The sequence below is a fragment of the Choloepus didactylus genome, chromosome 2 (genome assembly GCF_015220235.1).
Source record: "Choloepus didactylus isolate mChoDid1 chromosome 2, mChoDid1.pri, whole genome shotgun sequence".
Classification (NCBI taxonomy): Eukaryota; Metazoa; Chordata; class Mammalia; order Pilosa; family Megalonychidae; genus Choloepus; species Choloepus didactylus.
In genome coordinates, this window is record NC_051308.1 from 48,989,572 (window position 1) to 49,005,469 (window position 15,898).

The 15,898-nt window shown below is 40.8% G+C and overlaps 1 protein-coding gene and 1 pseudogene across 1 annotated transcript; one reads left to right on the forward strand and one right to left on the reverse strand.

The window, feature by feature from the left end:
- Positions 1–2,778: 2,778 nt before the first annotated feature.
- LOC119515615 lies at positions 2,779–3,507 on the reverse strand (annotated as a pseudogene).
- A 2,809-nt stretch (positions 3,508–6,316) lies between these two features.
- SLC30A1 (solute carrier family 30 member 1) lies at positions 6,317–14,080 on the forward strand. The gene is made up of 2 exons (XM_037824431.1): positions 6,317–7,521; positions 9,186–14,080. Exons 1-2 carry the CDS (start codon positions 6,900–6,902, stop codon positions 10,085–10,087), a joined length of 1,524 nt encoding a protein of 507 aa, XP_037680359.1. The 5' UTR covers positions 6,317–6,899; the 3' UTR covers positions 10,088–14,080.
- Positions 14,081–15,898: the final 1,818 nt, after the last annotated feature.

Here is a 15,898-nt window from a genome sequence, read left to right on the forward strand (position 1 = left end):
AACATCTCCCAATTCAGTCTGTTCAGTTACTGAAGGGTTGGCTACCCTGCTTGTGAGCACCTCTGCCCTTGGGTTTCTCCCAGGTTCTTCAGAGAGCGTTAAGTTCGCACATCTGGAGGGATCTTTTTTTTTTAAACAAAGGGGGCACTGCAGCTCCCAGTAAATGAGCGAAGCATTGGCCTTGTCTTCCAGCTACCTCCTGGCCATTTCCACCAGGGTATTTCCATCCACAGGCATTTCCCCAATTTCTATATAAGAAGTGGTTAGGCAAGACAAAGTGTTTGGCAGGAGGTTTGAAACTATGGTTTCATATGACCAGAAAAATGTCAATGTCCATGTCCACACCAAAAAAAAAAAAAAAAGGAGATTCTGGAAGTCCTAAAGGCCACCAGTCCACTCCTTCACCTCAAATTCAGTGCATTAAAAAGGGAGCTCAGTATTTTCCCCTTAAAACTAGCTCCTCATTCAGACCCCCAACTTTCTCATCTGTTTGGGGCAATATTTTCCTTGTCAGTCAGGTTAGAAACATTGGAACTATCTTTGTTTAATTCTCCCTCACTCTCTCCCTTCCAATATCTGATTAGCCACCAAATCCTATCAAGTCTTCCTTTATAATGCCTTAGAAACTTTCCAAGTTTCCTTTTTTGTAGGTTTACAGAAAAATCACGAAGTACAGAGTTCCATATACATGCAGAGAGAGTTTTCCCCATTAACTTTTTGCATTAGTATGGTAACTTTATTGAAGAACCAATATTATTATAAATATATTCTTACCTATAGACCATAGTTTATATTAGGATTCATTGTTTGTGTTGTACAGTTCTGTTTTTTTAAAACTTTTTATTCTGGTAAAATATATAGAAAACATAAAATTTCCCATTTTAACCACATTCAAATATACAATACAAAGGTGTTAATTACATTCACAGTGTTGTGCTATCACCACCACCCATTACTAAAACTTTTCCAAAACCCCAAACAACTCTACCCCTTAAACATTAACTCCCCATTCCACTCCCACATCCCTGCCCCTGGTAATGTGTATTCTAGTTTCTGACTCTATAAATTTGCATATTCTAATTATGTCATATAAATGAGATCTTTCACTTTGTCCTTTTGTGTCTTGCCTATTTCACTCACCATGATGTCTTCAAGGTTTATCCATGTTGTTGCATGTATCAGAACTTTATTCCTTTTGTGTGTGTGAGTGCGTGTGTGCTTTAAAAACAAAATTTTTTTGCTATCTTGACAAACCCTCCCCACATTCCTTAGGTTAATTTCTGTATAAGTGTTAGTTTTTACATTACTAATCATTGTACTGCTAGAGCTAAATCAACTAAATATTAGTTTATGTAATGTTGCTAAAAGATCTACAAGCAACAAAGGTCTATGTTTAAAAATAAATAAATAAAAGGAGCTTTTTAAAATAAAAACAAAATGGAAGAAAGCAATAATGTTCCAAATGAATGGAGCTGGGTAAATTACATATAACAAATAACAGATTTAGATAGAGTATACTCATTCTCTCATAAGGATAAAATGCTTGAGGAAGATCTTGAGACTACCATCCCCTTCCTCTAAACTTTTAACCTTTACACAGTATCAGATGTTACAACTGGTATAAAAAATAAATGCTTTTAGACAAAAATAAAAAGCCATCTACAAAAAAAAAACTAGCAAAATCCATAGTGGCTATTTGGAAAAGGCTCTCTTTGTGGGAGTTACAATAGCCTCTAGTACATATCCAGAATAGACTAAATTGAAACAATATTTCTGATACACAGCAATCCTTTTATATATTTTTACTAAATATTATAAAATTCCATGTGTCATGCACAGTTTGGGGTAGATTGATGAAGTCATGGCTACCATTTTTACAGTTAAACACGGCACATCAAAAGTTCTGCCATCTATAAACACTGTATGGTGAGGGCTCCAGAAAGGTGACAAAAACACTGAAAAGTTTGTGATAGAATGTTTACAAATTAGAGGAGAGGGGGATATGGGTAGGGGAGTGTTCCAGTTTGCTAATGCTGCCGTTATGCAAAATACTGGAAATGGATTGGCTTTTATAAAGGGGGTTTATTTGGTTACAAAGTTACAGTCTTATGACCATAAAGTATCCAAGGTAAGGCATCAACAGAGGATACCTTCACTGAAGAATGGCTGATGGTGTCTGGAAAACCTCTGTTAGCTAGGAAGGCACGTGGCTAGCATCTGCTTGCTCCCAGGTTGCGTTTCAAAATGGCGTTCTCCAAAATGTCAGTGTGAGCTTTCAGTGGCCATCTTCAAAATGTCTATCTCAGCTGCAGCTGCTCTGAGCTCCTTCTGTCTGAGCTTTTTATAGGGCTCCAGTAAACTAATCAAGACCCATGCTGAATGGGCAGGGCCACATCTCCATGGAAATAATTCAATCAGAATTATCACCTACAGTTAGGTGGGTCACATCTCCTTGGAAACAACTTAATCCAAAGATTCCAACCTAAGGAACACTAATAATATGTCTGCCCCCACAAGATTGAATTAAAGAACATGGTGTTTGGGGGGACATAATACATCCAAAGTGGTACAGGGAGGTAGGCAGGGTAAGAGAATTTAAAATAATACTGCTTAGGAGCGTATATTTTGAGATAGCAACTATACCTTGTCTATCCTTTAACCTAATCTTGAATAACTGCATGTTCATGCAAAATAAAATGTCTGCTTTATAGGAAGAGGAGCAGTCTGTTTGGAAAAGCATATTCTGTTAGGGGAAGATGTGAAGACATAAGTTCCTTTCTACTTGGTGAGTCTTTTGGCTACATCACTATATGCTATTTCAACCTCCTTATCACTGGGACAGGTATTGGTGAACTCATTTTTACCACAAGCTTTAGTTAAGTATCTCCAGATGCCAGTCATTCCTTTTGGGATATCAAAATTCAGATACTTTTTGGCCAACACCTAAACAATGTGCAGTGTGGGCAGCAGGTTGCAATCAACTAATGTGATTGCCATCCAGAAATTCATGTGTAGAAAATTTAATATCCTTCATACTATTCTCATCAATTTCTCTCATCAAAGAGAGGAGAATTTAGATATTCATCCAGTTTCTACAGTGTTTTCAAGAGACCCCTCTGCAGTGCTTCATTAGCTTCTGGACTTGAATTCTTGATATATGCAGACAATTTGGCAAAGGTGTCCATTCCAGCAGTATTTGATTCTGGGTGTTTTGGTGAAAGCTTTAAGTACTTGGGAGGGCATAAGACTTCCTTAAGAAATTCCTCAGTCTTATTTACATCCGTTATGACTTCAGTGTTGAAAGTTATAAATGGTGGGTGGGTCCCGGGGGTCAAGTTCTACAGGTCTGCAGGCTTCCTCTTCAGGTCAATGGTTTGACACTAAATACAACTCCTTTGAGCCAAAGAATCATGCAAACCTCTGGGAAAAGGGGCAGTTTCCTATGATTTCACCATCACTGATGGCCTTGACGAAGAGCTCGATGATGGGCTCTTTGTCCTCCTTGTTCAGTCCTCTCAGCAGTGTGGACACCATGGCCAGCTTGACTGGGCTCCGAGGTCAGCAGCTGCTGCTCTGGGGCTGCTCTGGCTGCCAGCTCCTGCCTTGCTGCACTTTCCTGGAGACTCCTGGCAGAGACCTCTGCTCCGCAGCACTCCCCATGCCCTCCCCACCCCTTCATTCCTTTTTACTGTGGAATAATATTGCATTGTGTGTATAGACCACAGTTTACTCACCCATTGGGTTGCTTTCAACTTTTGGCAAATTGTGAATAATGCTTCTGTGAACACTGGTGTACAAATATCTGTTTGAGACCTTACATTCAATATTCTTGGGTATATCCTTAGAAGTGGGATTGCTGGGTCAAATTGTTAATTCTATACTTAACTTTCTGAGAAACTTCCAAACTGTTTTGCACAGTGGCTGCACCATTTAACATTTGTACCAACAGTGTACCAAGGTTCCCATTTCTCCATATCCTCACCAACATTTATTTTCCTTTGTTTTTTTTTAACAACAGCCATTTTTTAAACAACAGGGTGTGAAGTGCTATCTCTGTGGTTTTGATTTGCATTTCCCTAATGCCTAATGATATTGAGCATTTTTTCATGTGCTTATAGACCATTTGTATATCACCTTCAGAGAAGTGTCTATTCAAGTCCTTTGCCCATTTTTTAATTGGGTTGTCTTTGTTGTGGAGTTGTAGGAGTTCTTTAAGTATTCTTAATACTAACCCCTAATCGGATATATGGTTTGCAAATATTTTCTCCCATTCTGCAGGTTGTCTTTTCACTTTCTTGATAATAGTTTTTGGTGCAGAAAAGTTCTTAATTTCAATGAAGTCCAATTTATTTTTTCTTTAGTTACTTGTACTTTAAGTGTAATGTCTATTCTTTTATATTCCAGCAGAACAGAAATAGAGGAAAGGATCCAGTTCCCCAGGCTTGATGGGGAGAGGAAAAACACAGACCAGATGCAAATTAGAAAAAATGTTATAGGAATAATAAAATTATCAAGAAATGCAAAATAACAGCTCCAAACAAGCCTTATATGGGATGTTGAGGCAATGGCTGGCACTGCCTGTGTCTTACGGAAATCCAGAGTAGTTGGGGTCTTGCCTATTTGGGGGCTGTGGTGATTGATGCCTTTGGGGTCTCGTTCAGGCCAGTCTGATGATTCTAGCCCAGACTCCACCTTAGGATCAGAAGTCTTTCCTTCCCGATAACTAATACCCACCCTGAGCGCACTATATACATATTCAATCTAAACCAGTGTTTGCACAATTTATCAGGAGTATTTCATCATAATTTAAAAATTATGTGTTTATATTTTACCCCCACCTGGAGAGAAGCTCATTCTTTTGCATTCTTACTGCCCCACCCCCTCCCCATAGCAACCAACACGGAGTTCTGGTGTTTGTAGTCTATAAGTAAAACGTTTGTTAAATCATAAAGCCTTAGAATTTTAGAGTCAGGAGGAATATTAGAGTTCCCCTAATATGATCCTTTATTTTATAGATGAATAAATGGGCATAGAGAGACCAGGAGACTTGCCCAAAGTCACACAATTGGATAGTGATGATATCATCAGAGCCAAAAAACAAAAATGAAAACAAAAAATATGCCCTCTTAAGTTTCTTCTTTGTTGAAATTTGAAATCCCCACCAAGGCAAATGACCTAGATAGCCAATCAAGCCTCTAATTCATTAGTTTTGACCCAAAAATTAAAGCCTACCTGCCCTAAACCTGCCCCTATAAGAGGGACAAACCGTGGTCCAACCAGTAGGAGTCAAGCTAATTTGCTTTCTATGGCTCTAAAAATCCTTTGCCACCCCTAGAACCTGGAAGCTACTTGTTTTGTCTTCCTTTGCAGCAGCAAAACTTTGGTGTCCCAAATAAAATGCCATAGTTTAAATGCCATAGTCTGCATAATCAACTCCGATTCGTCTTTCACAGTGACAAAGCAAAGACCAGAACCCAGGTTTCTCCTACTTGAAGTCTGTACCCTAACTTGTACTTAATCAGTGACAGAAATATCTGACTTTACACAAGGTCTTCTGGGGATGGTGATGGCGATGGTGATAGGGGTGATTTGCTTTACTAAAACATTTACAAAGATTCGGTTCACACCACCGGCAAGAGAGCCAGGATGGAGTACCTCCTTAGCTCGATGTTGAGCACAGTCACAAGTTCCGTGCAGCATTTGTTTATGACTCCCTGGGCCGGCGGCCTAGTCTCAGATTAATCTGACAGGAGGGAGCGCCCGAGGACCCCACCGCAGGGGCTCCCCCTACCGGCCCCTCCCTGGCTGCCTTCTGTCATACAGCGGCCAGCCCCCACGTGGACTCGGCTCAGAGGCTCAAAGTCGGCTTGCCGCCGGGTCCCCGCAGGTGTGCGAAGGACCGCGGGGACCCGCAGCGCCGGAGCCGGACCCCGCAGAGCCCGGGAGGCCTCCGCCAGCCCCACCCCGCCCCTCCCCCATCCCGCGCTCGCTGCACGCGGCCCGCGCCCCGCCACCCTCCCCCAGACGCCCGCCGCTGCACCCGGCCGAGGCCCCCGGCCCACGCCCGGCTCCTGGAGGGAAAGACCCCGCCCCTATCGGTTGAAGCCTCGACCCCGCCCCCTCCCGCCCCGCCGTGCCTCCATCCAATGGTGAACGCAGGTGGGCGGGGCGAGACGGCTGTCGTGAGGGGGTCCTGGCCAATAGGGAATTGGGCCGGGTCTAGTGGGCGGGGCCTCGGGGCCTTGTCACGCTCGGGTCCGTGTGAAAACGGGGGTTCCGAGTGCAAAGCAAAGTTTTTTTGTAAACCGTCTGCAAAGGCGGGGGGGCGAAGAAGGCACCCGAGACCGGGCCGAGTGCAGCTGCCGTGGCCGCCGCCTCTTTAGCTCCTCAGCCGCGGCTCTTCTGTCCGACCGAGCCACAGTCGAGGAGACCAGCGCGGAGAGGTCGCAGATGCTCGGAGTCCTTTCGGCGCGGAGCTGCCAATCGCCCGGCGCCGCCGCCTGCCTGCTGCCGTTCTTGCTCCTGTTCCTCGTCCCCGGGCTCCGGGAGCCGCGGCTCCTCGCCGCCACAGTCGCCGCCGCCTCCGTAGCCCCGCTGTGGGTGTGGGGACTGCTGGCTCCGGGCCGGGCCTTGGCGCCGGCTCCCAGGACAGACGCCTGAGGAGCTGCGCACCGCGGACCCGCCGAGGACGCCCGCAGACTCGGGACTCGGTGGCTTGACCCCGGACTCGCCCCCGTCCGGCTGCGGGATCCCCTCCGCGGCTCCCCGAGCGGCCCAGCTCCGGCGGTGCGAGCCCCGCGCCGCCCGCCCTCCTCGATCGCCCGGTCGCCCGCCCTCCGCGCCTCGCCGCCGCCTAAGGAGTCGCCCAGCCGAGCCCGGCGGGCCCCTCAGCCGCAGCCATGGGGTGCTGGGGTCGGAACCGGGGCCGGCTGCTGTGCATGCTGGTGCTGACCTTCATGTTCATGGTCCTGGAGGTGGTGGTGAGCCGGGTGACCTCGTCCCTGGCGATGCTCTCCGACTCCTTCCACATGCTGTCGGATGTGCTGGCGCTGGTGGTGGCGCTGGTGGCCGAGCGCTTCGCCCGGCGGACCCACGCCACCCAGAAGAACACGTTCGGCTGGATCCGGGCTGAGGTGATGGGGGCTCTGGTGAACGCCATCTTCCTGACCGGCCTCTGCTTCGCCATCCTGCTGGAGGCCATCGAGCGCTTCATCGAGCCGCACGAGATGCAGCAGCCGCTGGTGGTCCTCGTGGTCGGCGTGGTCGGGCTGCTGGTCAACGTGCTGGGGCTCTGCCTCTTCCACCACCACAGCGGCTTCAGCAAGGACGCCGGCCACGGCCACTCGCACGGGGGTCACGGCCACGGCCACGGCCTCGCCAAGGGGGTCCGCGGCAAGAGCAGCCGCACCGGGGGCAGCGACCCCGGCGTGACCCGGGGCGAGCAGAGGCCTGAGCAGGAGGAGACCAACACCCTCGTGTCCAATAGCAGCAACTCCAACGGGATGAAAGTGGACCGGGCAGGTGAGGAAAGAAAGTCGCCTCCGCAGGTGGTTGGGTTTGGGAGCCGGATCCCGGGGCTGGCCCTGGGCTAGGCGCCCCGCACGCCCCCTGGTGCCCGAGCGCGGCCGCGCCGCCGCCTTCCCGCCCGCCGCCCCCGGGTCCCGCACTCGCTTCCAAGGACCCGCAAATGTCACCCCGCTTCTGCCGGCGTGTGAGGGGATGGGGGGCCTTGGCGGTTGCAGGTGTGGATTGCGGTTCTGAGGGTAGGAGCCGGGTCGGGAGGCGAGCGGCGGCCCGCAGCTGACCTGGGCGGCCTTTACGAGAGTGTCTTGTTTGGGTTTTAGCGGAATCAGAGATGATTCCAGTGATAGTTCCTTGTCCTCCTGGGAAACGGAGAAAATCGATCCCCAATATGTCCTTAGTTGTTGGGGGTTTGAAATCTTGCGCTGCGAAGTAGGTTTCTATGCCCATTAAACAAGTTTCACAATGCATTCAAAGCATAGCTAGTGTTGAATGCCTTCCCAAGCTCCGAAAGTCTAGCCAGAGGTTTCTTTTATGAACAGCAATGCCCTTTGTCAGTTAATTGACCCCTTATCCTGCAAGCCATCAGCTGCGTACCTGTCTGGCCATGTTTAACACATAACTGCACTTAGACATTTTCATAATCATTCTAAAATAAAAGTGATGGTAACTTATCATATTTTTAATAGAAGCTTTTCATCTAATAGTAAGGGCTCTTGAAGAAAATTTGGAAAATACAGAAATGATGAAAGGAGATAGAGAAAGCATTCAGCCCATGCCCCACCACTCAAGTGCAGTGACTGTTAATTTGGTGTATTTCCTTCCAATATTTCCCCGTTTATATTAATTTACCTGTTTCATAGTACATAGGCAGTTTTCCTTTTTTCAAGGTGCAGGATATCGTGTTAATGCAATGCAAGTTGAACACTGAAAAGGTGTAATCCATAATTAGATTTCCTGTCACCCCTATTTAGCAGGGTGATTCAAAAAATTAGACTTCTCTGGTGTGTATCATTCTTTTACAAGATCACTACATTGGGTTTAAGAGCTAGAAGGGAAGGTAGTGATCATCTAGTTCCATCCTTTCCTGAAGTAGCCTGTGATTGTTGATAGATTAATGTTGATTTAAGTTCTAAATCCCTCCCCTCAAAAAGGCTGTTTTCTATGTTCATGATAGAAGTGTAAAAGTTAAAATTGATTTTATTCTCAAATGATTGACCTTAGTGACTACAACTAGAGCCCAGTGTCAAATCAGGCATTTTGTAGTAATAGACTCATCTATAGTTGCATTTAACTTTGGGTGATAGCATTCAATTTTTTGTTTCCTTTTTTATTTGCCAAAAAATCTAGCAGAGAAAAGTACAGGACCCCACCCCCACAGAAAAGATACACTTTTTTTGAAGGGGGAGGGGCACAAGGAGGGTGGGTGGTTATGAGAGTGGGGAAGCAGTATCATCTTTAATTACTTAATTTAGCCCTGGCCATTATGTCCTGGCTTGTTCCCAGTATGTCAATTTATATTAAATTGCCCTGAGCAGAGTTTTAAAATTGTGCTTTATGAAAAATTCGGCACCTCCTTCACTACTTTAGTGGAATCATACAAGGATGAAGTTTTATGTAAACACTTTAAATCTATTTGATACAAAATATCTATTCCTTTGCAGATCCAGAAAAATCCAGAAATGATGCAATAGAAGTACAAGTGAATGGGAATGTTATCAAAGAACCTGACCCTATGGATTTGGAAGAAGAGGATAAGTCTGGCCAGCTTAACATGCGTGGAGTTTTTCTGCATGTCTTTGGAGATGCCTTGGGTTCAGTCATTGTAGTAGTAAATGCTTTGGTCTTTTACTTTTCTTGGAAAGGTTGTCCTGAAGGGGAGTTCTGTGTGAACCCATGTACCCCTGACCCCTGCAAAGCATTTGTAGAAATAATTAATAGTACTCATGCACCAGTTTTTGAGGCTGGTCCTTGCTGGGTGCTATATTTAGATCCAACTCTTTGTATTGTAATGGTTTGTATACTTCTTTACACAACTTATCCATTACTTAAAGAATCTGCTCTTATCCTTTTGCAAACTGTTCCGAAACAAATTGATATCAGAAATTTGATAAAAGAACTTCGAGATGTTGAAGGAGTTGAGGAAGTTCATGAATTACATGTTTGGCAACTTGCTGGAAGCAGAATCATTGCCACTGCTCACATAAAATGTGAAGACCCGACATCATACATGCAAGTGGCTAAAATCATTAAAGACGTCTTTCATAATCATGGAATTCATGCTACTACCATTCAGCCTGAATTTGCTAGTGTAGGCTCTAAATCAAGTGTAGCCCTGTGTGAGCTTGCCTGCAGAACTCAGTGTGCTTTGAAGCAATGTTGTGGGACACGACCACAAGCCCATTCTGGAAAAGATGTGGAAAAGCCCCCAACACTTAGCATTTCTTGTTTAGAACTTAGTGACAATCTAGAGAAGAAGCCCAGGAGGACTAAAGCTGAAAGCATCCCTACTGTTGTGATAGAGATAAAAAAATTGCCAAACAAACAACCTGAATCGTCTTTATAAGTCTTGAAAAGAGGTGATATTTGACTTTTGCTTTAAACTGCAAGAGGAAAAAGACTCCACTGAAATTCTAAGTTTGCCAAGTAGTATAACTGAAGTCCTTGTTCTGGTCACAGTTTAATTCTATTTTTGTAAGAACTTAATGGAACTGCATAACAGAGTTCTATATTACAACTTTGTGATTATTAGTGCAGAGTACAGCTATGCTGTAACAATTTTGGAAAGCTAGTTTTAACACTATGTTACATTTTTGTTTAAAGTAAGTATAAACCTTATATAACATAATGACATTTGATTTCAGTTGTCCAATGGTAAAGATTAATTAAGGGGGATAAATAAATTAAAATTGTTAATGGAATTTCTCTGCTTTTCTTTCCCCCAGTGTTGTACTTTCGTTTCTTAAGAATTTCAATTGCTAGAACTTTAAATCATCAACAAAATTTTTCCTTTGACATTTTAGGTAATATTTACTTGCCCTTTGAGATCATTACATGGCATAATGGCAGCATACTATAAGAGTGACTCATGGATATTAGTAGGAGTTTTTTTTCTTCACATGGAGTATTTCTAATACTAAAGATTAGTTCCTATCCTGTGTTCTATAGTGCTGAGTATTATCCTAATAAACGGTGAGATAATCAACAAATTGTGAACTAGAGTTTACATATATAATAGAGCATATGTAAGAGCAGGGAAGAAAGTTTACCAAACTAAATGTTATTTAGACTGTTGTATGTTAACATTCAGAAGACATTTCTAAATTTGAGAATTTCAACTCATGTTTTCTTTTACCAAATTTAGTCTAAAACTAACATGTTCACCAGCATTACTTTGAAGTAAGATTGGCATTAGAAACATTGAGCTGAAAGTTTACTCACAAAATATATACGGTATTTTTAAGGTTGTTAAATTTAATCAAATAATTACATGTTAAAAGCAAGCTACTAAAACGTAATCTTTTAAATTGTGGGTGTTAAAGAAAAAGCTGTTTTCAGAGTTAAAGTCATTTCATGGTGACCAGTCATGAATGATTTAAATGAAAGTTTCTAAGCATAACCAGCAGTACTTTTGCTTTGCTAACAGTCACTGACATGGGAGAAAAAAGAAACCCAGAGGTTGATGTAATTTGGATATTAAATTTTTAGAAAGCAAGACTAATAATTAAAGCTAGGTTCTGTAAGTCATCCTATCTTGACATTGCTCAGATCTTCCAATAGTGGTTTATTTTTGCAAAGATGCTACATAATTTACACAGGAAATTATTCTTGACTATTTCATTGTTGCTATGGATTTCCAATCCATACACAAATATTATTTTAGGGTATTAAGTTGTATTTTTCTTGATAGAGTGTTTTGCTTTGTGAAGAAACCAGATTTTTGTCCTCAAAAGGATGAATATTAATATCAGTTATCATGTATAGCTCTATTTTTCTAGAAACAAGGTGTCCTGACTACTTCAGTAACTTTTATAGTTGACTACTTTTGGGATGGCTACCTTTTGGGATTTGAAAATAATTCATTGTTTAATGTGTCTTAAAATGAAAGCGTTGGGACTTGACAGTTACTTTTTAAAGGGATGATCTTTGTGGTAGACAGTGTTTTTTTCCCCTTTTCAAGCCTATTGCTGGCAATGGGCCTATTTAAGAACAGCCAGTTTTTCCAATGAGAACGAAGTCATTTTAGGAACATAGTTTGTAAGTTCATGTTTACTATAATGGGCCAAAACCATAACCTGCCAATTTACAATACATCTTGATCTTTTAATACTCTTATCTTGTATTGCATAATTCAATTCCTAAAGTGATAGTTACCTTGAATTTTGCAAAAATGAGTTTTTTGTTGTGTTTTTTTTTTTTTTTTTTAAACTAGAAAACTGGGGAATCTCATTATGTGGTGAAAAAGAGAGAGGGAAAGCTACAAACTGTACTGTATCATGTACATTCCTGATTTAACTACAGAACATTTTATCAACACTTTAAGCCACAGAATATTTTACTAAGATCTCAAAAGAGTTTACATTATATAAACATTTCAATAATAATACAATAGGATAACTGGCAAAATATATTACGTTCAAATGGAGTTGTCTTTACAAGTGTTCTGTTTAGGCACTGTTTCTTAGAGATGCTATAACATCTAAGTATAAGACATGATCTGAATGAGGATTTTTTAAATCCTAATAAGCGTGAGACAAGAGCTATGGTTTTTTCATAAGTGTTTTGAAGGTAACAGCCTTTTTTTTTTCATAATTACTTTTAAGTAGCTTGTGTGTAACAAAGTGTTACCATAGGATTCTCTTTTTTTCCAAAGGACTGTGTCATAATAACAAAATCAGTGGGCACTGACTCACCTTTTGAGTTTATTTATTTCTTTATGATGCACTTTCTAATCCATTTTTAGCTATATTAGCGTTACCTTAAAAAACATGCTTTTATAATTTAAATATTGTGGGATTTAAGTGTCTTTCCAAAATAGCTTATTCCTTCCTGAAAGAAAATGAGGGAAATACCCTGAATTATTATGAGACTTAAACCCAATATTTAAATTTGCTGTTTTATAGCACTGCATCAGTAATAGGAGTTGCAACTCTCCTACTGGCTCTTTTATATTTGAGCAAGATCAGTGTATTTAGAATATATGTTTAGAAACTTGTCTGTTGTCTCAGTTTAGTCAGAAGGAGGTGCTGCATGCCCCTGAGTTAAAACAACCCAGAAAATTTTCCAAGCCAAATGCAGCCTTAGTGATGAGAGAGATTTAATTCTCCATTGTCACCTTTTAGCTAATATGATTGTTTAACTAATTAACATTAGTGTTTTGTTTTTTTTTTTTTTAAAGGTATCTGCATGGTAAAAAAAAAAGTATGGACCAGAATCTTAAAAAAATCAAACAAAAATTCCTCAAAAACTTTGCTGTAATGTATTTTAACATTTTAGAAAACAGTCTGTTGAAAACGTAAGGTATGTAATTTGAGTAGGAAAAGTTTCCATCAAGTGAACCTTAGAAAATCACTATAAGTAGAATGCTGTTAATGTGTTTGTATCTTAACATCCTCAGTTAATTTTTAATTTTTGAAAGTTTTGAGAGAAAAGAGCTATGGAAACTAGTGTGAAGTATTTGGTAGGTTAACAGGTATTGAGTTGAAGATTATTACTGTTTAGAAGCAGATATCATCTGAATGATATAAATGTCATTTACCTGCTGTCTTAAGATGTTAACACACACGCTATATGGAGAGTAATTCTACAGTACAAACATATTTATTTTAATATTGAGTTTCAGTTAAGTCATAAAACAGTGTTAAAACTTGTTGGGAAGGTGGAGGGTTTTTTTTTGTTGGTTGTTGTTTTAATTGAAACTGTCAAACATGGTGTTTGACCATATCTGAAATGGGAATTGTAATAGCACCATTTTGATGTAACTTTATTGATATTATGTGGCAATGCTATTTGTTTTACTAACAAGCTCTGGAATGTTTAGCAGTCATTTTCACTGGCACAAGAGCCTTTTGTATGTTATTCATTTTAAACTTTTAAACCAAAAATTTTGTGGTCCAGTGTCTTTGGCTAAAAGATGCTGAAGGGAATGTAACATACAATTAATATGTGGTTATATATAAAAAGACACAAATTGCCATGTTATGGTTTTGCCTTGAAACAGCACAATGAAGTTTATCAGCGTATGCTGTCATTCTTCATGAAAATTTCATATTGTATTGTTGTATCTGCCATTGCCTGTCCTTAGGGCCAGATGTGGTGCAGTTAAATGCAGTTATCATCTCATTAAGTGCAGATGCAGATCAAATGTCTTTAGTGCTACAGCATTTTACCTTTTTGTATGTTCAATGACTGTGTGTTATTTTCCAAAGCTGTTCCTACCTCACCATGAGGCTTTATGGATTGTTGTGTATTATAAATGTTCTATATGAGACAGACTACTGTGTTTCTTCTCGTTTATTAAAAGTTATAAGTAGAAAAATAAACTAATTTTAATATCTTCATTATTTTGTGCAGATGGTCTCCCCTGCTATGACAGGCTTGGTTATATAGAAGAGAGGTGGATTTCAGGTATAAGGGAAGTTGCAGCTTAAACAGGGGTTGCTAGTATGCAGAGTACTTGGGTTACAGGACAGTGGTGTGGAAGAAAACAACTGTGGGCAAAATTACAATAGAAATTGAAATGGTAACTCATTGCCAAACCTCACTAATATGAAATACTCAATGCTGTGAATTTTGTTGTTGTTAAAAGCATTAGGCTTGTAGATTAGTTATTGTTTATGCAGTTACAGATTAGTTAACCTGCTTCTTTGGGTACTTGCGTTTATTTTATTTGTAAGCACAGCTATTAATAAAGGTTATTAAATATTATACAACTACATAATCATCTGGAACAATTAAGCCAAGAGTTAGTATGTTAGTTTGGCCAAATAAGCCTCAAGCCTACTGTCACAAATGTAGTCTCTCCTATATAAAGGATTTCTTTAAAGAATTTGTACTTATGGCTGAGAGACAAACTAGTTGTAAAATGAATCAACAATAAGTGGCAGTAGATTGATACTCAATAGAACTGAAAAATACAGATTTTCCAAAGAAAGGGTGAATACTTTGGGAAGGATTCACGTAGGTGCAAGTTGAGAGAAGGGGTGGGGGTTGCTGCATGGCTGATTGGAGCAGAGGCAAGGGGGCATGGAATATGCAGAGGGTTAAGGGTTAAGAGGTAGAACATTGTTAAAGAGAAGGTTAAAAGTGCCATGCCAACCAGTTTGAATTCGGTTTTACAGGCAAGAAGGAAGCCATCAATTTTTGAGTGTATAAATGAGACAGTGGGAAAGGTACTGTACAAGACAGATACAGACAAAGTGAGACAGGAAAACAAATAGCTTTACCAGGTTAATAGATTCTAAGAGCCTGAACGAGTTTCCAAATACATGTTCACATCTTCCTATAACACATTTCAAGTGATTCTATGCTCTTTTTTTTTACCCCATATTTTAACATTTCTCAAATCAGAAAGCATAATTACAATCAATGGTGTCTTACGATTGCTGTTGATCAACTTTTTTTCTTATTTTAACATCCTTGCCATCTGGATGTATCTTACACTAAATGCATCTTAGATTTGATAATATATATATGAATATATATATATATATTCATATTCAGGGTTGAGAATTATCTTCACAGGCAATATGGTCTTTGGAGAGGTATTTGCCAACATTTCCTAAATTGTCATTTCGTGTACTATATATCTCACATCTGGATTAGAGCTGGTGCTTCTGAATTAAATGAAAATATTCTAAGAAACTGAAGTGACATTGTTTTTGAAGAAATTTCACAGACATTTCTGAGCTTTCAGAATTGACCATCATTTTTTTACCTCCACTGTAGCCTATATAACTTTTTTTTTCCTTTAAATGAAGTAATTTATGGCACTTTGTTGCATTTGTTTATTTACAAGCCTGTTTCCCTTTTATATCATAAACTCTGTGAGGTCAGGACTATGTCTTCTTCATCTTTACTTCCACAGGATTTAGCACAGGAACTAGCACATTTTAGGCACTCAATAGTGTTTGAATGAGTATCAAGGAATGGTTGGAGTGAGAGAAGATACACTAATAATGCTATTAATAGCTAAAGTATGCTGAGCACTTCTTATGTGCCAGGCACAATGTTCTCATTTAATTCTTACAAGCCATTAGGCATATTTCATTATTACTCCCATTTTACAGACAAAAAGATATTAAACATCTTACCCAAAGATATGTAGCTAGTAAGTGATGGAGTCAGACTGGAACTCACAGATCTAGGATTTTGCAAG

Excerpts from the sequence above, each read along its gene's own strand:
- SLC30A1 (XM_037824431.1), top strand. The coding sequence starts at position 6,900 with ATGGGGTGCTGGGGTCGGAACCGGGGCCGGCTGCTGTGCATGCTGGTG. Across the intron at positions 7,522-9,185 it reads GATGAAAGTGGACCGGGCAG|ATCCAGAAAAATCCAGAAAT; the intron begins GTGAGGAAAGAA and ends ATTCCTTTGCAG.